This window comes from Sus scrofa, chromosome 14 (assembly GCF_054392235.1).
Source record: "Sus scrofa isolate SSC_HxYL_T2T_F1_AM1 chromosome 14, Sscrofa_HxYL_maternal_Yorkshire_Landrace_v2.0, whole genome shotgun sequence".
NCBI classification, from domain to species: domain Eukaryota; kingdom Metazoa; phylum Chordata; class Mammalia; order Artiodactyla; family Suidae; genus Sus; species Sus scrofa.
Window position 1 is genome coordinate 63,498,038 of NC_139396.1, and position 22,018 is coordinate 63,520,055.

The following is a 22,018-nucleotide window of genomic DNA, read 5'->3' on the forward strand; positions in this document are numbered from 1 at the left end:
GGAACCTGGGATCTGATGACACATTCTTTTATTTGCCATAGTCACTGGAGCCCTATACCCTTGGGTTTTCTGAGTTTAAAGTACTGTTCATAATATTATGGATAATTTAAATGTTAGGAAAAGCCATGATATAATCTATCAAAAGTTGCCTTGTCTTAGAGGAGGAGCTGTTTCATAAACACTCTGTAAACTGGACTCATTCTAAGTAAGGGCTTCAGCTCCAAGAGCTAGTTCATTTTCATTTTTGTTTTGCAGCCCATATGTCAGCTCTGTACTGGTGAGTAGAAACAGAGTAGCTAACAAACTTTAGTTCTGGTAACAGGAGTGGTGCTTTTATTTTTGTTCTTTCACTTTGGCTGAAAGGCTTAAAAATGAATCAAGATTTAAAAGTTGAAAAATTTTTGACTTTACAGTTTTTCTAAAGATCGAATCAGATTCATAACTGTTTGCATTGAAATCTGTTCCTGGGTTCCTTCAGTTTTCCTAAGGAAGCTTTATAATCAGGTCCTGGTACATGTTGCCATGTGCCAAGTGCCACGTGTTGTTTATGTAGTCGCATGTCACTGATTATACCTAGTAGGAACATTGTTTAAGATAGGCTTTCTTTTCAGGCTGCACAGTTGGTGCAGGTAAACCAAATGAAGTGCCTGTTGCTGACGCTCTTCCCTTTCTCCTCAAATGAGTGCTTTTTCTGTGGGCTCGTTTCTTTTGTCAGGCGTCAGAACAAAAATTTTGATGTTTGACTGCTTCCTACCCTGAACTAATGGAGCACTTCTCCTTTTTAGGTCCAAACATTTGGCTAGAGTATGGCCAGTATTCAGTCGGCGGGATCGGTCAGAAAGGTGGCCTCGAGAAAGTCCGCTCTGTGTTTGAAAGGGCCCTCTCGTCTGTCGGTTTGCATATGACCAAAGGACTCGCCATCTGGGAGGCCTATCGGGAGTTTGAAAGTGCCATCGTGGAAGCTGCCCGGGTGAGTGCCCACCTCCGTGACCAGCGCTTGCCTTTGACTAGTCAGGGCCGTCTTTGTAAGTGGTCTTGGAAGAACGTATTGAACAAAATGGTCCTCACCAGTCCCTTGGTGGGTGGGCAGTCAAGTAAGTAAAAGCACGAGTCTTTGTGGAATAGCTAGAATGAATTCTTTGACCAAAAATCAGATGACTCTATAAGTTTTTCACTGATGTTTATAAATACTACTCTTGCTGTTTCTGTATAAAAGTACAAGGATAACTAAGTCACTCCCTCCAAAATTGTGTATATGTGTGTTTGTGTGTGTGTGTGTGTGTATGCACATACCTAGATATATATGTATATATCTCTATATCTTGTATCCCGTAGTGACTGAGAGAGATCTGACCCCATCATAATTGCGTTTTCTAGACTAGCTATGATTTGTAGAATTTTACAGTCCCCTCCCAGGGTCCCTTCTCCCGCCATGCATGTGAGCACAGAGCTATTGTTGGTACCCAGTGGAGCCTTTTAATACTTAGGTCATTGGTAAAGTAGCCCAGGCTTTTCTTGAGTGTGTCCTTGTTGAAAAAATGCAGGGTGCCCTCCCCGCCCCGACTTAGCCATCGGGGCTGAGCCTTTGGCTGATGTGTGTGGCTCTCTGTCTAGTGTTGGTCACCACCCTGCATGGACTCCGCTTCCCTCAGTGTTCTTGCACTTTCTGGCCACTCTACCTTCAACTGACAGTCAGTTTCCTTCTCTTCGTTAGCTCCAGAGAGCCTGCAGACACACCCCAATGCCAGCTCCTCCTGGAGTCTTTCCAGAGTCCCTCCCTTCATAACAACAAAACTCAGCCCTGAAACCCAGCTTGAAGCAAAGCCACAGCCCTCTGATACTGTGACACTTTGCTCTCCTCATGCTTACGCTCTACCTCGTTATCGTCGTTTGGCTACATTTCTTAGATTCCTTCTTGATTGCTCCCCATCCTAAACACTTCAGAGAGAGAACATTTACTTTGGAACCTCTTACGCATTTGGCACAGTAACTCATGAATAAGAGGGCCTATGAATTTTTTTAGTGTGAACTAAAAATGTGCTGAACTATTTTTTGAAGTAGGAGGAACCAAAGTTTGTCATTTACTACAAATTTGCTTCTTTAGCCCATAGCTGGCTTCCTTTCCCCTTTTGACCGGGAACAAACCTTTGATTCACAGCTGGAGAAAGTTCACAGTCTCTTCCGGCGACAGTTGGCGATCCCACTCTACGGTAAGAGAAATTGACCTATCAGCAGCCAGCCAGCCTTTCGTGGGACTTAACTCGCTTTGGGGCATGCCACAGGCATCTCATTATCAGGGCATCTTGTTGTATTGTCATTGGACAGTGTCAGTGTGGACAAGCCCCTAGGTAGAAACATACCCTGAATTGTTACTGTTAAGAGGGTAGTGAGGGTCAGAGGCAGGACTGAAAGCCGATGTCCTGCCTCCCAGTTTCCTGCATTAAAGACATTGTGGGGAGGCAGAGATAGGGTCTCTGAAAGGAACAGGGAAACTGACCCCCTGTATTTTCTGGGGAAGCCTTATTGAATAAGAGTTGCATTACGAGCATTTTGGGGAGTAACCTCCATATGAGGCGGGGTTTACATGGGCTTATATCTGTGGAGGTTGTTTGGTTGAGGAGCATGGTCGGTTGGAAGTGTTCCTATCTGAGTTTCTTGGGGATTTGGGAAAGATTCTCCTTTTGGGTGAATGTATTTCGGCAAGCAAGCCTTTGAGCTTGAACATGACCAGCCCTGGAAGGATTTTCCCGAGCTTGGGAAGAGTTGGGTGCTACCACCTTGTTTATTCCCTGGGTGTGGTTATGCATTGCACACCCTCACAACCTCTGGGCAGCTTTACTTGAGCCCAGGTGTTCTTTTTTAACTTCATGATTTATTTGGATTTGATTTGACAGATTAGGAAGTAGCTCTCCATGCCATGGGTTAAGAATCCAACTGCAATGGCTCAAGTCACTGTGGAGGTGCAGGTTCTATCCCTGGCCCCAGTGCAGTGGGTTGAAGGATCCAGCATTGCCACAGCTGTGGCTTGGATTCAGTCCCTGGCCCAGAAACTTCCACATGCCAAGGGTGTGTGTGTGTGGTGAGTGGAGCATGAACTTGAGCCAGTCTGCCTGGGTTCAAAGCCCTGCTCTACTGAACCGTAGACAGCTGATGTAACCCTCTGCTTGTGTTCCCTCAACTGCAAGATGGAAATCAGAGTAGCTGCCTCATGGAGTTTTGAGGATCAAATGTGTTAATGGGTGTGCAGTGTTAGAACATAGGAAGCAGTAGGTAAGTGTTGTTAAAGCGTTGCTATCAGTTTCATGTACTCTGTTTGATTAGTTGGTAGGGCTGCCCTGGGACAGTGCAGAGACAGAGTGTAAGGCCAAGTCAAGGCTCAGCAGAAGAGCTCAGGGTTTGATCAGTAAGGGCCCTATGTCCACAGATGTGGGGGAGGGGTCAGTGGCACCCTAGTCTCATGGTTTATCTGTGTTTGAGTTGATAAAACCCAAGGGCAAGACCCATGGGGCTGCATCTATCTCTCAATAGATATGGAGGCAACATTTGCAGAGTATGAAGAATGGTCAGAAGACCCCATACCAGAGTCAGTAATTCAGAACTATAACAAAGCACTACAGCAGCTGGAGAAATATAAACCCTATGAAGAAGCACTGGTGAGTGTTGGCCTCATTTATAGTAAACTCCTCTCTACAGACTTTTCCCTAATCGAAAATTGCAACTAAAACAGTACCTTTAACATTTGTTTTATTGTGAAGTGTGTAGAGTGTATAAATGTGTACATTCAGTTTACGTCCTAATAATAAAGTGAACATCCATGTACCTACCACCCAGGTTAAGAAATAGAGCATTGCCAGTACCTTAGAAGTCTCCTATGTGCCCCTCTCCGATTGCCTCCTCCTCCCTCTCCCGAGAGGTAATCACTTTCCTGACTTTTGTGATAATCATTCCCTTGCTTTTCTTTATAGTTTTACAACTGTTGAACGTACCCTTAATTAATACATTGTTTAATGTTGCTTGTTTTTGAACTTTTATAAATGGAATCATACTGTATATTTTCTTTCATTCAACATGTTTTTGGGTTTTATACATGTTGATAAGTATAGATACAGTCCATTTGTTTTCACCTCTGTAAAGTTGTCTGTGCATAAACAGTGTATTTATCCATGTTTGTAGCTAGTTGGGTTGTTTCGCATGAAAAGAATCTGCTACAAACAGGAAGTGAATTGCTGGATCGTAGGGGTCATGCGGAACTGTTTTCCAGGTTATCAGTTGCTACTCCTGTCAGCAGTATCTTGAGTGTTCTCATTGCTCTTACCAACCTGGGATATTGACAAACTTAAATTTTAGCCAATTTGAATCTGAAATCATAGTTTTAATTTGCATTTCCCTCATTACTAATGAGCATCTTTCCACACCTATTGGCTCTTCAATTTTTTTTTTTAAGTGCCTATTAAAGTCTGACTCATTTTTTTCTTTTTTTTGTCTTTTTCCTAATTGATTTGTAGATCCCTGGGTTTTAATCCATACTTTAGTGTGTATTGCAAATTGTTCCTCTCAAGTTTGTGGCTTGTCTTTTCAGTTTCTCGGTGGCATCTTTTGATGACCAGTTGTTGATTTTAATCTAATTGGATTTATCATTCTTTCCCTTATAATTTGTGCTTATGGGATCTCTTCATGCTCCCAGGTCACTAATATCCTTAGTTCTGAGTTTATAGTTTTGTCTTTCATGTGTAGTTTTCATCTGAAATCGGTCTTTGGGTATGGTCTGAGGCAGGGTCCAGTTTTGTTTTTCTCTGTGGAGAAGCAGTTGTTCCAGTGATGATTTTGATAATTCCCTCCTCTTCTTACTCAACATGTTATCCCACATTTGTCATGGATTAGCTGTCCATTTCTGTGTGGGTCTATTTTTGGGTTCTCTATTCTGCCCCACTGGTTTATATTATACTGTCATGATGATGGTTTTATAATTAAGTTTTGATCTTTGGTAGCATGAGTCCCATCCACATTGTTCTTGAAGAGGGTTCTGGCTTTCTTTAGCTCTTAATACTTTCATTAAATTTAGAATCAGCATTTCAGGTTCTACCAAAAAAAAAAAAACCTATTGATTTTTTAAATTAGAATTGCATTGGATCTGTAGATCAGTTTAGGGAAGAATTTATATCTTTTAAATATTGAATCTTCCAATATATGAACATGGTATAGGCCTCTGTTATTTAGGTCTTGTTTTTCCTTTCTTGTTTTTTGATCTTGCCTGCGGCATGCAGGGGTTCCTGGGTTAGGGATTGAACCCGTGCCACAGCTCTGGACCCAAGCCACAGCAGTAACAATGCCAGATCCTTTAACCACCAGACCACCGGAGAACTCCTAGGTCTTATCTTTCTGTAGAGTTTTATAAATTTATCCAATGTCTTAAACACATTTTTAGATATATTTTTAAGTGTTTTGATGCTATTATAAATGGTATCTTTTTAAAGATTTTCTAATTGTTTGTTCCTGATATGTATAATGTGGTTTTTAATATTAATTTTTCATCAAACTTGCTAAATCCTTATTAATATTAATACTTGATAGATTTTGGGGAAATTTCCTGGGTTGACATACACACACAATTATTATTTGTAAATGGCATCTATTCCCCTTTCTTGGTCTTAAAATACTTTTAACTTCATTTACCACTCCTCAGACTTCTTGTGTTTTCTTGAATTTCTTGTCTTTTAGTTGACCCATAAGACATCATTGTTAATGGGGCATTATACACTCCCTATTTGGCTACATTTACTGCATGCATTTCTCACTTTCTTTCTCTTCCTTCCTTCTTGCATCCTAGATCTTCTATATAGACTTACTTTTCTTTAGCTCAGAGTCTACCTTTTAGTGTCTCCTGCACTGGCTATTTGCTGGTAACCAACTTTTTCAGTTTTTGTTTGGTCGAAAGGGTCTTTACTTTGCTCTCCTTGAGCGTTAATTCCTCAGGGTATAGAATTCTAGACTGTCAGTTCTGTTCTTAGCAGTTAGATCTTTCTGTCTTCTGGGTCTGTGGCTGTTGAAGAGTCATCTGTCTGACTCTTGCTTTTTTGAAGGAAATCTGTATTTGTTCTCTGGCTGATTTTAAGAGAGCTCATTGGTTTGGTTTAATGTCTGGTGATTTTGTTGATGTAGATTTCTTTGTATTTGTCTTACTTGAGATTTGTAGGGCTTTCTGACTTGGTTTTTGGTATCTTTCATGGCATGGTGAGTGAGAACACAGACTTTAAGAGCTGGGCTCCCTCAAGTTTGAATTTTAGCTTTGGGCTAGGTGACTTAGTTGCCTCAAATTTAAGATGGAGATTGAAATGATATCCGCCTCCTAAGATTGTTGTAAAGATCAAATTCTTCATAATACTATATCTTAAACCAGCAAAAACAACCTTCCCATAGCTTAATCACTTTCACTTTAGATTTTGTCTGTAGTATTTCTTGTTTCTTTGCCAGTTTGTTGTTGATTTGCAAGTAGATGTTTTTTGTATTCATTATAGCACTTGTAGTTGTTTCCAGTGGCACAGTGTATCTGGGTAACTTGTCATTATTAGTAGAAAATGAGGCTCTATGACATTATCTATGTTCAGAGCACATGCACTCTCTTGCTGGCCTGCATGTGCTCCCTCTCCCCTTTTCACATGTAAATGGTTGGTATTTAGTTGTATTTCACAAAGCCTCATCATGAAATCCTTAGCCAGCTGAATTTTGTTTTGATCATAGGTACTGTGTGGCTGAGGAGAAAACAGGTTGAATAAGAGGATTTTGTCTAAAAAGAATTTGGATGGTAAACCTGGAGCATAGTCTCTTCCATCTCTGGCACGTACCTGTGCTCTTGCTACTTGGAATGACAAACCCAAAATGGTACAAGGCACTGAATCACTCAAGTGGGTTGTGTTTACCCAACTCAGTGGGCCAAGAAAGTGACATCTGTTTTGGAAGTCATTGCTAGCAGTGGTCATTGGCAAAGGTGCATATCTCATTCAGTACCCGAATGATGGTCTCCCAATCTCTTTAAATTCCCCGTGGCCTCAGGATGGATTTAGAAAAGGGTTTATGGAGCCCTTTCTTTTTTTTGCTGTGAAGAGGCACTGTGGACTCTGGTTCTGCCCATCAAATTGTAGACCTGATGTGCGGAGATTCTCAGATGGGGATGGTTGATTCTTATCTTGGCCAAAATTTAATATGAAGATCTGTGTGCTTTCTGACAGTGTCACATAGCTCATTCCTACTTCATTGCGATTCTCCTTTGCCTCAGTTGCAAGCAGAAGCACCCCGGCTGGCCGAATATCAAGCATACATCGATTTTGAGATGAAAATTGGTGATCCTGCCCGCATTCAGCTGATCTTTGAGCGCGCCCTGGTGGAGAACTGTCTTGTCCCAGACTTATGGATCCGTTACAGTCAGTACCTAGTAAGATGACCCACCTGTTCTAATCTCACTTAACTTTATTTTTACCATTTTAGATTCTCCTTAATGAAAAATCAGAAAGCATGCCAGGAGTTGGCTGCATGCTCCTTCTGTCTGCTCATCTCACTAAGGAAGTCAGGATCCTAATGATTTCAGTTATTTTAAACTGATCACTGACTAAAAATTTTTTTGCTTAGTCTTACTATTGAGGACTTTATAACACATTAATTTTTCTTTTCAGTTTTTTTTTGATGGAAAAATGTGAACACATAAATGTAGACAGATTAGTAAAATGGAGCAACAAATAATCATTGCCCAGGTTCAACACACCTGTGGCACTAGTCTAGTTTCATCTAATTCTTATGAGTTTTACCTATTTCCTTACCTATTTCCCCTTTTTCATGTTGTTTTGAAGCAAATCCAGAAATCACTTTGAGATGGTAAATATTTCAGTACATATGTATAAAACATTTGAATTGGGATCCAAACGAGATCCATTCATTAGGATTAGCTGATGTCTCTTAAAGCTCTTGGATTTGTAGGTTCCCCTCCCACCTCTCTTTCCCTGCTTCTCTAAGCTCCTTTGCAGTTTCTTTTAAGAAAAGTTCTTTTGTTGATTGGTTGTGCTGGAAATGTCTTGTGGATGGTGAAGTCTTAAAATTTTCTCTCCTGACCCTGGCATTCTTTGTCATAGGATCGGCAGCTGAAAGTAAAGGATTTGGTATTATCAGTACACAGTCGTGCTGTTAGAAACTGCCCCTGGACAGTTGCCCTGTGGAGTCGGTACCTCTTGGCCATGGAAAGGCATGGAGTTGATCATCGAGGGATTTCGGGTGCGATTTTTTTTTTGGGGGGGGGGCGTCTTTTTAGGGCCACAACATATGGAGGTTCCCAGGCTAGGGGCTGAATTGGAGCTGTAGCTGCTGGCCTACACCACAGCCACAGCAACGCCAGATCCGAGCCACGTCTGCAACTTACACCACAGCTCACAGCAATGCCAGATCCTTAACTCACTGAGTGAGGCCAGGGATCAAACCTGTGTTGGATGCTAGTCAGGTTAGTTTTCCATTGAGCCACAATGGGAACTCTGGGTGCGAATGTTTTTATGGGAAGAGTTCTAAGCTTTTTGTCCCAAGTCAGAAACAGCGAGCTGCGATGGCGTCACTAAACCAGCATTCCCCGTGGGGGTTACTTTGGGATATCGGATATTAGTGACAAAAGGGCTTTTTAATGTCTTAATATTTATTTACTGTAATTTTTAAGGGAGTCCTGGTCTTTTCCCCAACTTACTTGACCTGAAACAAGTCAATTCAATTTTCCAGTGCTGTAGTAGCTTTTCTTTTAAACACTTCTCTTTAGCTCATTTCATTTTGTTGCATCCTATTATTGTTATTATCATCATTATTTAAGCCATATAGTATTTTATGGTCAGAGGTTTTTAAAATCTTGATAACTTTATATTAGCTTCTTTTTTGAATTGGCAACAAATCCTGGCTTTTTCTTCTACTCCAGTGACCTTCGAGAAAGCTTTGAGTGCTGGCTTCATTCAGGCCACTGATTACGTGGAGATTTGGCAGGCGTACCTTGACTACCTGAGGAGAAGGGTTGATTTCAAACAAGGTATTGAGTTCACGTGTATCATATCTTTTGTTGAGATGTTCCAGTTGCCCAAGTATCTCGTGATGGGGCTAGTGATGTAGACCAGCCATTGGTAACTTTTTATGTCTGTAACAAGTCACACTGTGCTTAGCAAGGAAGAAAGTAATGGTCCTTACGTTTCATGCTGGTTCCTGTCAACCTCTTTAGTATTGTTTATTTCTTCTCTCCCTTCTGTGTGTCCTAAATAGTTCTTTATGTAGGACTGCTGTGTTTCCTTCATTTAAAAAAAAATACTTAATTTTTTTATTATCATTTTTTGACTGTGACCTTGGCATATGGCAGTTCCGGGGCCAGGGATCAAACTCACACCACAGCAGCATCCAGAGCCACAGCAGTGACGATACTGAATCCTTAATCCACGGCACCACAGGAGAACTCCAGGACTGCCATGTTGCTTGTAAATCCTTGAGCCTCCATAGGAGCCCTTGCCTTCCTCCCCTCTCTCAGAAAGAAAGCGCACCCAGAACCCCCATCTCACTGGTACTTGGGCTCTCTGCTGGCTTAGGGAGGCCCCCACTCTGCCATGGTCCCACACGCAATGTCCTTGTCACCCTTGTCCTTGTACTCTCTGTGATGTGCTATGTTCCTGCGTCTTCTCCCTCACATGTGATGAGGGCAGGGACTGGCAGATGTATTTCTGTGTCCTGAGCATGGTGGCAGGTGTGTCACAGGCTCCGGGGAGTTTCAGATGTAGGATTAAAACAAAAAAGACGCAGCCTGTGGTTCTAGCGCTGAACCTCTTGTACATTTTCTCACAGACTCCAGTAAAGAGCTAGAGGAGCTGCGGTCGGCGTTCGCCTGCGCTTTGGAGTACCTGAAACAGGAGGTAGAAGAGCGTAAGTGGGCCCTTCCTGCCTCATTTGTGTGCTTCCTATTCTGGTTGACGTGCCTTTTCAGTCAGAGGCAGTTTGTGTCTCGGTTGCTTTCTAACTTTGTTTATTTTTGCTCTTTAAGGTTTCAATGAGAGTGGAGACCCAAGCTGCCTGATCATGCAGAACTGGGCTCGGATTGAGGTGAATGTTTTTGACAGATTGTCAGTTTCATCCAGCCTTAAGGGGCCTTTGTCTCATCGTGTGGCTGAAGCCGGCTTGGCATCCCGGGTGACGGTCCAGGGCCTGTAAAGATTACAGGTGTTATTTACCTGGCTTGCCGCACATTCGTTTGTATCTTTGGGAGAATCCTGGCTCCCAGCTCGAAGGCTCAGCAGCTGTCCAAGTGCCAGGCTCTCGCTCGTGTGTTTACTCTTCCCTTCCCGCCTCACCTGCACCCTCACTCATACCTCCCCCTCGTGCACCCGGCCTGAGCTGTTCGCCAGGCCCTCCACTGTGTGCCGGTGGGGAAGATGGACCCCATCCTTGTGCTAGTTAGGTTTTAGTGCAGTCTAATGACAGATAATTAGAGGATGCGATGAGTTGAATGTTGTTGTGGGACCAAGGACCCTGAGGTAAAGAAGACATGGACCGCCCTTGATCAGCTCATGGGACTGTAAAATCTGATGTTTTCTTCTCTTGACAGCGAGTCGGTCAAAGAGACACATGGCAGGTAGTTTGTATTGAAATCATTTTAAAAATGCAGCCACAGAGGCTCAGAGTTTTAAGAGCCAGCATTCGTTCCTCCATCAGTCTTTCTTTCTCTGCCTTGCCCTTCAAATTAAACTCTTACAGTTAAGCTTGATAAAAATAAAAACCAAATGCCTGGCCAGTACTGTCATAAATGCCTCTGGGCCCTGGTGCTTGGTTCTTAAGGCGAACATGGGCAAACAGCTTGTGGCTGCAGAAAGGTTCATGTGCTTGCGGTGGGCCGTTAGCAGGTGGGGCGGCCTGGGAATGTTCTGGGGGTTCACACGTCTGTCTGAAGTCTGTTTCGTAATGGCTGTCCACATCGTAAGGTCTGAGCCCTATCCTCACTTGGTCTGCTAATGTGTTGTAGGCTCGCCTGTGCAATAACATGCAGAAAGCCCGAGAGCTCTGGGACAGCATTATGACCAAAGGAAACGCCAAGTATGCCAACATGTGGCTTGAGTATTACAACCTGGAAAGGTAACCGACCTGGCGGGGAGTTGGGTGGGGAGGTGCTGCTTGTCAGTCCCCAAGACTCCTGCCAGCCCAGGCTTGTTCCTGTCAACACGCTGCCTCCCTTTGTCATCCCGTCCCCTTAGTGGCGGGGGTTTATTGTGCGGGGCTGTGGAGAAACAGACACAATAGTCTGTGCCTGGATTCCTCTGAAAGGCAGGCTGTACTTTCAGTTTGTTATTTTGGTTGGTTTTGATTTTTTAAACATGATGTTTCATTTGACATTTGGGGGAGTTGTTTAGATTTTATATTTGCTTTGTCTATAAAATTAGAAAATACTAAACAGGAAAGAGGAAAAAACCCAAATTATCAGCAACGGCATACCTGTATGTAACCACCATTAGTTGATGGTTTGGGTATTTTGAGATGTTCCTATGCTAAATTAAATAAAAAACGACAATGCATTTATAATTATAAATCCCTAAAATTATTTTATTTCATTTTATTGTATTTTTTGTCTTTGTCTCTTTAGGGCCACACTCGCGGCACATGGAGGTTCCCAGGCTAGGGGTCAAATCAGAGCCGTAGCCACCGGCCTGTGCCAGAGCCACAGCCACACATGATCTGAGCCGCATCTGTGACCTACACCACAGCTCACAGCAACGCCAGAGCCTTAACCCACTGAGCAAGGCCAGGGATCGAACCCGTGTCTTCATGTATGCTAGTCAGGTTCGTTAACCACTGAGCCATGATGAGAACTCCTCTAAAATTATTTTAAATAATACTTACAACATAGATAAAATATAGGGAAAATATAAAGCATATGACCACCTTTTTAATTCAGTACGTCTTGGATATTGCATGTCAATAAATATATTTCTTTTTCTGTTGTGAATATTTTTTTCCCTTAGAAAAATAATGTGTGCTCAAATTAAAATAGTTGAAATGTTTACAAAAATGAGATAGAAAGTGAAAGTTTCTTAAAATCCCACCCCAGATATGACCACTATTAAAGTGTGTTGAATATTCCTCTAGATCAGTGGTTCTCAAACATTTGGTCTTAGGACTCCCTGTATACGCTTGCTTTTTAGGGCCACACCCACAGCAAATGGAGGTTCCCAGATTCTGCTGCGCCACAGCGGGAACTCATATACTCTTTAACTTTGAAGACCCCCCTCAAAAGCTTTTATTCATGTGAGGTATATCTGTTAATATTTATCATATTAGAAAATAAAACCAAGAAATTAAAAATATTTCATATTAAAAATTCACAATAAATTCACTGCATTTAACAGCAGTAACATTCGTTTATGAAAAAAGACTGCTTTCCAAACCCCAAAATTTTACGCAGTGAGAAAGTGGCCAGGTTTTATACTCCTGTAAATAAGTATCTTCAGTCTGGCTCAGTAGCAGACAGCTGGCTTATCATAACTGCTTCTGCATCCCCTCTGTTGTGATGTTTTCGTTGAAGGAAATTGGACCTCACACATATAGGAGGTTAGAAAAGAGAAGGGGGTAGTTTTCAGATAATTGTAGCTATTCTTTTGTACTGCAGCAGATTTCAAGTCATAGTTATTTGCATTGTGGAATCTGAAACCATATTGACACATCTTTCAGATTCTGTTATATTAATATCCATTGGTCTGTTTTGCATTCTGAGTGGACCTTTTACCCACAGTTCTGTGATATGCATTTTGTGTATGTGGAAATGCTGACTCATTAAGTCCTGTAGCTCTTCCAGATTTTGACATGTTTAGTTATCTGGCATGAAAACATCTCATTTGTTCATACCTGCACTGATCTTAGTAGAAAAGTCTTAAGAGAAATTCCCAGGTGGTGCAAGGGGTTAAGGATCCTGTGTTGTGGCTGCTGTGGCTCTGATTGTTGCTGTGGCTCAGGTCTGATCCCTGGCCTGGGAATTTTTGTATGCTGTGGGCACAGCCGAAAAGAAACCAAAAGTCTTACAAGTAGGAAGCTGTCACTCCCACAGTGGCGGATACAAGTTTTCCAAAGTTCTAATTTTCACCTTAAAGCTCCAATTTTATTACTGACGAAAAACAAAAAACAGAAAAGCTGTCAATGACAGTTAAAACTTAAAATGACAGTCTCACTTCATTAATTTTTGAAACTGTCTGCCAAATACCCAGGTCTGAATCACCATAGTTTTTGTCACTCAGCTGTTCTCTCAAGTGGAAATGATATTCCATGAAAAAAGGAGTCTAGCTTGCAACTGAAACAATAACCCATTTCTTTGCTACAACCATTGTGCTTCAGGGCACATAAAGAGGTGCTTTATGCATTCATCCCATCTGTCATGAAGAATATTTAGAAGACATTGATTTGCGCTAAGAGCACTGTAGCATTTGCGCCATCAGTATTATGTTGAAAGTATAAAAGTTAGATAAATGTTTTGGTATTATTATGAAAGTAGTTTTGAGTTTTCAGACCTCCTAAAAGTGTCTTGGACACTTTCAGGAGTCCACGGATCATACTTTGAGAACCACTGCTCTGAGTTTTTTCTTAGTGTCCTCCTGTGTATTTACAGTGTTCATGTATATTTCGCTTTTTAGAACAGATGAGAGCATACTGTCTCAGAACTGTTGGGGTACACAGGGTACTGTTTTGTAACTGTTGCAATAAGCAGTGTACCTTTCCATGCCAGTGCAGAAAGCTCGGCCTTTAGGTGGAATTTATCAGGGCCCTGGATCAGCGACTGTCCCCTCTAGTGAGACCAGGTCCTACAGTTTCTTCAGGGACTTGATCGGGTTACATACTGCTCTTGGATCCCCCACATGCGTCGCACATGTGAATGCAGTAAAGGCAGAAAGTCTGGCTGCAGACCACTGACGCTGGCGCCTTTCCCACTAGCACCTGCTTGCCAAGGGAAAGAGTGATTTATTTGTTTATTTATTTGTTTATTTATTTATTTATTTATTTATTTTTGTCCTTTTTGCCATTTCTTGGCAAATGGAGGTTCCCAGGCTAGGGGTCGAATTGGAGCTGTAGCCACTGGCCTATGCCAGAGTCACAGCAGCGCGGGATCCGAGCCACGTCTGCAACCTACACCACAGCTCACAGCAATGCCAGATCCTTAACCCACTGAGGAAGGCCGGGGATCGAACCCGCAACCTCATGGTTCCTAGTCAGATCCATTAACCATTGAGCCACGACGGGAACTCCGGGAAAGAGTGATTTAGAAGAAAGCCTTCATTTAGACTAGAGGGGCTCTCTGGATAACAGAGGAACATGAAAAGTATCAGTGGCAGGGAGCACTGTGGATGTCTCAGAAAGCTCAGGTCTCAGAAGCTGGGGTTGGTGCCTAGCTTCTGCGGCCATGACATGAGCTGTGAGAGGACATCCCCTCCCTCTGTGCGCCTTCCGCTTTGTGTCCCAGTGGTCCCAGCTGTGTGTTTTTTGCCCTAGGGCCCACGGTGACACCCAGCACTGCAGGAAAGCACTGCACCGGGCCGTGCAGTGCACCAGTGACTACCCGGAGCACGTCTGCGAGGTGCTGCTCACCATGGAGAGGACAGAAGGTGTGACCTTGGGGTCTGTCCCGTTGGTCATCTGGCGTTAGGACTGTAGGCTTAAGGATGGACTTTAGTCAGGGCTGTAGCCCCTCGAGGGGCTTCTGTAGGGAGACTGTCAAACGCAGTGCTCACCAGTGGCGGGGCGGGAGGTGGTCCTGCTGCCCTTCCCTTCTCTGACTCTCTCTGTACAAGGTGCTTCCTGAGGACGCTCTGGCACAGGCCACACATAACTCTGTGGTGGGGCCATCCTGGCCTCCCTCTCCCTGCTAGGTACCAGTAGTGCTCCTTCTGCCTCCAGTTCTGACAACCAGAACCTTCTCCAGACATTGCCAGAGCTTCCCCGGGGATCAGGAAAGTCTGCACTGCAGCGCAGCACCAGGCACACCAAAGCAGCGCCAAGAGGCACAGGGCGGGGGCGGGGAAGCATGCTTCCTGGTCACGTGCGCCTCCTGCGAATTTAGAGCCTCGATATTCAGTTTCCATGGGTGTTAGTCTGGATTTGGGGTATGAGCCCCTCAGAACTGGAAATAAACTCCTAAGTGGCAGCAACATATAAGAAAAGCACTGCAGCATTTATCATTTGAAGAGCTCTTTAAATCTTTGAATCTTAGTATGGGTTGTCTTGTACTTTTCACATTAGAATGTTTTAATAACCTTTGCTTTGGAGAGCCCTTAAGAGATTATGTTCTGGTTTTCAAGTCTATTTTCTAAAAGAGAAGGGGTGCTGTAAACACACCTGGAAGGACTATTTGAGTTCTGAAACTTGAAAGCTGCATGAATGAAATCTTAAAATGGGGAGCTGATTCTCCAGTTCTTTTTTTTTTTTTTTTCAGCTGCACCCAAGGCATGGCAGTGACCCAAACCTCTGCAGTGACAATGCTGGATCCTTAACCTGCTGTCCAGTTCTTATTTTTTGATAGGAGAGATCTCTTCTGGAGGTGTGGGGGAATTAAGAACATTTTATATCATATCCTTCAAAATTCTAAGAAGTGAAAGTTTGCTTCTCTCTTTCAAGGTACTTTGGAAGACTGGGATATAGCTGTTCAGAAAACGGAAACTCGATTAGCTCGGGTTAATGAGCAGAGAATTAAGGTAATGATGCCCTTTATTTAAAGTCTCTGGAGCCTCTGAAAGCTATTTCAGTTGTGTTTGATATGACTGTTCTTGTCAGAACCTTTGAGGTCTTCCTAGGAAGTGTCTTTTATTCAGAGTATTAACTATGAAGTATATGTCAATATTTAAGCTTGTCATGTTTTTTAGATTGGCTTAAAACTATAGCCCCACCAGTAGATACTTTGTGTAGTGGGGGAATTTTGGCCCTAAAGGAGTAAATGAAGAAGATACAGAAGGAGCCTGGCTTAGCTTAGTGATTGAAACGTGAATACCCCAGAATGAATCAGGGCCCCAATTGTATAGGTTTTTGTTTCTTTTTTTGGGGGCTCTTGTAGACCTGAGCTGTGCCTCCTAAGAAGCCTGCAGAGGCCCTGACTCAGCTGGGGAAAGCTGGGAGCATACCCCCTCGTGGTCCTCTTCCTGGCCACCTCCTTTTTCTGGAGTGATGAATAGCCTCCTGGTGCTCTCCCCTCTTCCAGCCGTAGACTTCACATCATTGCTGCATCCAGTTATGTGTCATATCCCAATTTTTCAGGCTGCGGAGAAGGAAGCTGCCCTTGCCCAGCAAGAGGAAGAAAAGGCTGAACAACGGAAGAGGGCCCGGGCTGAGAAGAAAGCGTTGAAAAAGAAGAAAAAGACCCGAGGTGCAGAGAAGAACACGGTGGACGAGGACGATGAGAAAGAATGGGGCGACGAGGAAGAAGGTAAAGCCTGGGGGGACTTTGACCTGGAACTTCCAGACCTCCAGACAAAGGTGCAGAGCAGCACAGAGAACTTCCTCCTGAACCATTTGAGAAGTTGCTTGCGAGGTGCCCACCACCCTTCCTGTCCCCACCTTCTCTGCGTGGGTGTCCTCCTACGCTGCTCAGCTCCAAGGCCCTGAGCCAAGCCCTGTCCATCCGGGCTCACTCCTGACACTGTGCCTGATGCCACCGCCTCGTCCTGGGTGGCACCCCTCCCCCTCCACAGGCTCCCACACCTGATCTTGTCCTGTCACTGCCTGTGCGTGGACATCCCTTCATCCATGGGCCCTGTCACCCTACACCCGCACCTGCTTTGCTCAGCCCCACATGATGGTTTTGACTTGTAGAATTTTCCAGCTGGTGTTTCTGCCTCCCCTGCAGTTTCAGGCATGGGCAGGTGTGGGTCAGATATATTTTAGCACAGTCAGTCAAGGTAAGGAATTGTCTCTAGACACTAAAGGATGCTAAACATTTTTCTAGTACAAAGTTGTTAGCCAGAGGGAAATCGTAGCGGAGTCTTCGTTCAGTTGACTCAGAATTTCTTATGCACCTTTTTGGGGCTGTCAGCAGTGACCTTGAGTAGCTCACTGCTTTTGGGGCGCCTGGTTTAGCTGGGGGAGGTGTAAGTGTGAGTCATGGTGGGGGCCAGGGCAAGCATGAGGGGGTCAGCTGCCTATACGAGAGACCTGGGAGGAAGTGACACGTGTGCCTGGCGGTGGAGTGACTGACTGTCAAGGGAAAAGAAGGGAAGAGGCAGGCCAGCCAGCCAGTGTCAGCCAAGCAGGTGACTGGTGTTGGGTGCTGATGCATAGCAGGGGGCTGGGGTAGGTGAGGCCGGAGTGGCAGGCAGCCAGCCCGCCCAGGCAGGGTCCTCCGGTGTGTAGTGTGCACAGCAGACTCCACTGGAAGGCAGTGGGGAATTGATGGAGCGGTCTGGGGGCAGCGGGCCCACACCAGTGGGGTTTCAGTACCGTCCCCCTGGAGGCAGTGGGGAGAGTGGATTGGAGTAAGTTGTTAGACTCTGTTGAAGGACACAAGACCAGAGTGAACGCGTGCAGAAACTAGAGCGCTTTGTACTGCTTTTCCAGGGTGTGGCCCTGGGAGCACATACTTTCATGTCACCTTGGGGGCTTGTGTAAACAGGGTCCCCAGGCTCCATCCTCCCGTTGCTGCCCTAGGCTTTCCAGGAGTGGGGTCCTTAGGATTTGCCAGCTGAACTTGGAGACCCCCAACTTCTCGTATAATTACACGTGAATGATGAGGACCTTCCCCAAAACGGCTCCAAAAAGCCTAGGAGCAGGGGCAGGGTCCGGGGAGGGCGAGAGCGTTCTCCCCTCAGGCAGCAGGGTGAGGGGTGGAGACAGTACATTGATTGCTGCCACTTTTCTCCTGATGACCCACAGAGCAGCCTTCCAAGCGCAGGAGGCTGGAGAACAGCGTTCCTCCCACCGGGGAGGCTGAGAGGGGCCCAGACGCCGACCCGGGCCTCGTCGGAGTGGAGCTCCCATCCAAGCCTAAGGAGCGTGTGGCCGCCCCACGGAGGGACGTGCCCAAGGTGCTGCATGACAGCAGCAAGGATGGCATCACTGTGTTTGTCAGCAACCTGCCCTACAGCCTGGAGGAGCCGGCCACTGTGCTCCGCCCCCTCTTTGAGGCTTGTGGGGACGTGGTTGAGATCCGCCCCATCTTCAGCAACCGAGGCGACTTCCGGGGCTACTGCTATGTGGAGTTCAAAGAGGAGGCGGCGGCCCAGCGGGCGCTGGAGCTGGACCGGAAGAGCGTAGAGGGGCGGCCCATGTTCGTTTCTCCCTGTGTGGACAAGAGCAAAAACCCAGATTTCAAGGTTGGTTTATGGAAAAAGAATGCATTTGTGGAGGGTTGTTGTAGGACAGACTAGGCACTCTTCCTGCAGCGGCTAATATTTAGAACGTCTGTATTCTGTTAACAAAGAACAAAACTTCTGGGAGTTCCCATTGTGGCTCAGCAGAAATGGACCCGTCTAGTATCCAGGAGGATGTGGGTTCAATCCCTGGCCTTGTTCAGTGGGTTAAGGATCTGGCGTTGCTGTGACTGTGCTGAAGGCTGGCAGCTGTAGTGCCAATTCGACCGCTATCCTGGGGACTTCCATATGCCTTGAGTGCAGTCCTAAAACAACAAAAACAAAAATGAAACTTCAGGTTCATAGGAGTCCGTTCTGGGCTGGTTATCTGAGGTCTCCCTCAGGCCTGGGGCACTTTAAGCTGGCATTAGTTGACACTTGATGATAAAATAAGAAATTGCGGGATGGCTCCTTGCCGTTGAATGGTTAGGAGTGGCAGCAGACCGTGCTAAGTGTTTTATGAATCACCTCATGGAATACTCACCTGAAACCTGAGAATAGTGACTTTCATTCTTGCCCTTTTACAGAGGAGGAAGCGGATGCTTGGAGAAGTTAAGTGACTTGACCAGGGCAACTGAGTTCACGGTTCTCAGTCACCAGGGCCTTAAGCTCCATGTGGGGAGCTGGGCTGGGCCTTGGGTCGTGATCCCCTCCCTCTCTGCTTCCTCATAGGTGTTCAGGTACAGCACTGCCCTGGAGAAGCACAAGCTGTTCATCTCAGGGCTTCCGTTCTCCTGCACCAGAGAGGAGCTAGAGGAGATCTGCAAGGCCCACGGCACCGTGAAGGACATCAGGCTGGTTACCAACCGGGCCGGCAAACCCAAGGTCAGGATCTCAGCAGGCGGCAGTTGTTCTCTGAGCTCAGGCCAGACTCTCTTCAGAGATGATATGGTTCTAGAGTGGGTTCTGGTTTGTCTGCTGAGAAACAGACAAGAAGTTAACAGAAAGATAGATGAGCTAGCCTCTCCTTCCATTTGGAGTCAGATTAATCTCTTGTAGCTAACTGTACTACAAAGAAAAAGGTGTCTGAAAAAAAGCCACCACGAATTAGCAGGGGCGGCAGTGCCACCCCCAGGATGTGGGACCTTGGAGTAGGCGCCCCCTTAGTCTCCTCCCTCTTGCCCTGACCCCTCTTTTCACTGGGCCTTTGGCTGTGTCCCTGCATCCCTGCACTGGTGTCCCCCTTACCTCATCCTCGCCTCCGGTGCCCTCAGCCTTTTGCAGAATTCTTGACCATGTTTTGAGTTTTTTAAGAGTGTGTTTGACCTCTCAGCCCCCTGTCATTTATCTGGGTTAACTGAGAGTTGAGGAATGTGAAATAGGGTGGCCTGAAGGCACAGGCCACTTCATCTAGTAAACTTTCCAGGTTTTTACTAGTCCATCCCGTCTTTTTTTTTTTTTTTTTTTTTTTTTCTTTTTTGCTGGAGCAAGTACAAGATACCTTGAACTTCAACAAAAGTAATCTGAAGTTACAGTCAGCTGTAGAAATAGCGAGGGAGGCCACCGCGGGGAATCAAGCCTGTAGACAGGATGGTGGTGGGGGCGCCTGCCCTAACGGCCCCTGGCCCCGAGGGAGGCAGCCGTGTCCTGCCTGCAGCACTGACCTGGCTGGGCTTTTACCAACTTTCAGGGCCTGGCCTACGTGGAGTACGAAAATGAATCCCAGGCGTCGCAGGCCGTCCTCAAGATGGACGGCATGACTGTCAAAGAGAACATCATCAAAGTGGCCATCAGCAACCCGCCTCAGAGGAAGTTTCCAGAGAAGCCAGAGGCAAGGAAAGCCCCAGGAGGCCCCCTGGTGCCGCGGCAGATCTACGGAGCGTAAGTGTTGCATGCTCCTGGTGCAGACTCGGTCTTCCGGTTAGGGCAGCAAGGTCAGCCAGAGGCCGGGGCCCGCCTTTCCTGGTGGCACTCACAGTTGTTCCCTGGTGCAGGCTGTCCACAGCAAGTCCATGCTGAGTGCCAGACAGTTTACACGGGTCAGTTTTTTTTTTTTTTTTTTTTTTTTTTTTTTTTTAAAGGCAGTGATTAAAGTCTCCTTTGGCCATTGAGCCCACATATATGGGTTCCAGACCTGACAGCCGTGTGCTCACCAGGCTCATGTGGAATTCCAGCTGTAATCCAGACAGCTGTTCTCACTGAGGGATGAGGCAGCGAAATGCTGAGGTTACTTGTGAGATAAGGCTACGACCATTTTTATTCACCCTACATGTAACTGTACTGCACAGGCTTAACTTAGCCTTCGCCTAAACTGTGGAAAAAGCAAAGTTTGTTAAAATGATTTTTACCTAGTAGCCAGGGTCAGGGAGACAGGGTTCATCTTACCTTTTACCCAGGATAACTTCAGACCATCCTGGCTTATTTCCACCAATTGTCGCTTTGGAGGGTTCATGTGGTGTTTGCTCTTCCAGGCGGGGAAAAGGGAGGACCCAGCTCTCTCTGCTGCCTAGGGCCCTGCAGCGCCCTGGCGCCCCAGCGGCCCAGGCTGAGAATGGTCCTGCGCCACCACCAGCAGGTGCCACCCCGGCGGCCACTGAGGCACCCAAGATGTCCAATGCGGATTTTGCCAAGTTGCTTCTGAGAAAGTGAGTGGAACAGAGAGAGAAGGGAAATGCCTTACTTCGTGCCCAGGAAATGCCTGGTGCCCTGCTGGGCCCTGGCTGTGCGGCCCTGTGCCCATGCTTCCTCTGTACACGTGGGACGGGGGAAAGGTGTCCAAGGAAAGAGGCTTTAAGTGCTCCCTCATATTGAGGGCGAGAGATCGAAAACGATCACTCCACAGGCTGGGCACAGGGTGTAGTTTCCTAAGATATTTTTGTGTCTTAAAGAGTGAGAAACAGAAGTGAAACTCAAACACACTGTTTTGAGACCCACTTGTCCAAATATTTTTGGCCAACTCTGGTCCCTTTTTATAAGACACTTCTCTTACACCCTGCACAGCACATGTGCCCGTCACTCTTGTAATTTTTAAAAGACAAAATGGCAGATGCTAGTAATTCACCAGAATGGCCTATTTTAGTAAAGGGGTGGGGAGAGAGGACATCACATGAGAAACAACTGATGGATTTGTGTTCTAGGGGGCTGTGCATTTTTATATTATGTATTTGTAAATGACACGTCAACCCATTGTTTTGTTTCCTAAAAGCAGAATATTTGTGACATTTGTTTTGTATAGGAATTCTACCCGCCATCTGCTATGGACCATTTTCTTTGTCTAGTAGCTAGTGAACTGTGTTCTTTGTCTAAATATTGAGTTTCAGCCCTTTGGTTTTGTTTAAATACCATGTCAAGTGCAAACTTAAATTCTCTCCATTTAGCTTTGTTTATTAAACTGAAGTTCTCTTAAAAACTTGCTGAATGGTACTAAGATGTGCATTCAAATATGTATTTTGAAATGGGTGTACCCTGCTTTACCTAATAGCTGTGTAAATAGAACTTTTTTTCTAAGTCATAACCAACTGTCACTTTAAGTCATTTCAGCTGTGCAGTTTTTTTTTTTTTTTTTTTTTTTTTTTTGTCTTTTTGCTATTTCTTTGGGCCGCTCCCGCAACATATGGAGGTTCCCAGGCTAGGGGTCGAATCGGAGCTGCAGCCACCTGCCTAGGCCAGAGCCACAGCAACACGGGATCCGAGCCACGTCTGCAACCTACACCACA

At 45.3% G+C, this 22,018-nt stretch overlaps 1 protein-coding gene and 1 long non-coding RNA gene across 9 annotated transcripts in view; one reads left to right on the plus strand and one right to left on the minus strand.

Annotated features, from left to right (window-relative positions):
- SART3 (spliceosome associated factor 3, U4/U6 recycling protein) overlaps nucleotides 1-21,816 on the plus strand; it is a 36,060-nt gene extending 14,244 nt beyond the window's left edge. The window contains exons 4-19 of one of the 8 annotated variants that reach the window (XR_014826993.1): nucleotides 786-970; nucleotides 2,105-2,210; nucleotides 3,529-3,653; nucleotides 7,274-7,429; nucleotides 8,121-8,259; nucleotides 8,939-9,046; nucleotides 9,844-9,921; nucleotides 10,040-10,098; nucleotides 11,015-11,124; nucleotides 14,521-14,633; nucleotides 15,461-15,719; nucleotides 16,276-16,444; nucleotides 17,887-18,326; nucleotides 19,035-19,187; nucleotides 19,993-20,183; nucleotides 20,774-21,816. Coding sequence is in view for 5 of the 8 variants with exons in the window: in XM_005670755.4 (XP_005670812.3) it covers nucleotides 786-970; nucleotides 2,105-2,210; nucleotides 3,529-3,653; nucleotides 7,274-7,429; nucleotides 8,121-8,259; nucleotides 8,939-9,046; nucleotides 9,844-9,921; nucleotides 10,040-10,098; nucleotides 11,015-11,124; nucleotides 14,521-14,633; nucleotides 15,643-15,719; nucleotides 16,276-16,444; nucleotides 17,887-18,326; nucleotides 19,035-19,187; nucleotides 19,993-20,183; nucleotides 20,774-20,951 (2,387 nt within the window). In the remaining 3 variants the exon portion in view is untranslated. Of the gene's footprint in view, nucleotides 1-785; nucleotides 971-2,104; nucleotides 2,211-3,528; nucleotides 3,654-3,831; nucleotides 3,914-7,226; nucleotides 7,430-8,120; nucleotides 8,260-8,938; nucleotides 9,047-9,843; nucleotides 9,922-10,039; nucleotides 10,099-11,014; nucleotides 11,125-14,520; nucleotides 14,820-14,960; nucleotides 15,720-16,275; nucleotides 16,445-17,886; nucleotides 18,327-19,034; nucleotides 19,188-19,992; nucleotides 20,184-20,773 lie in introns of those variants that run through there. The other 7 variants (XR_014826994.1, XR_014826995.1, XM_084995662.1 and 4 more) reach the window with 7 other exon arrangements.
- Nucleotides 15,715-20,939, minus strand: LOC146396614 (uncharacterized). Its single transcript, XR_014827000.1, has 2 exons — nucleotides 20,688-20,939; nucleotides 15,715-19,280 (listed from the first exon to the last, which is right to left on the minus strand). It is a non-coding gene; the product is annotated as an uncharacterized LOC146396614 (long non-coding RNA).
- Nucleotides 21,817-22,018: the final 202 nt, after the last annotated feature.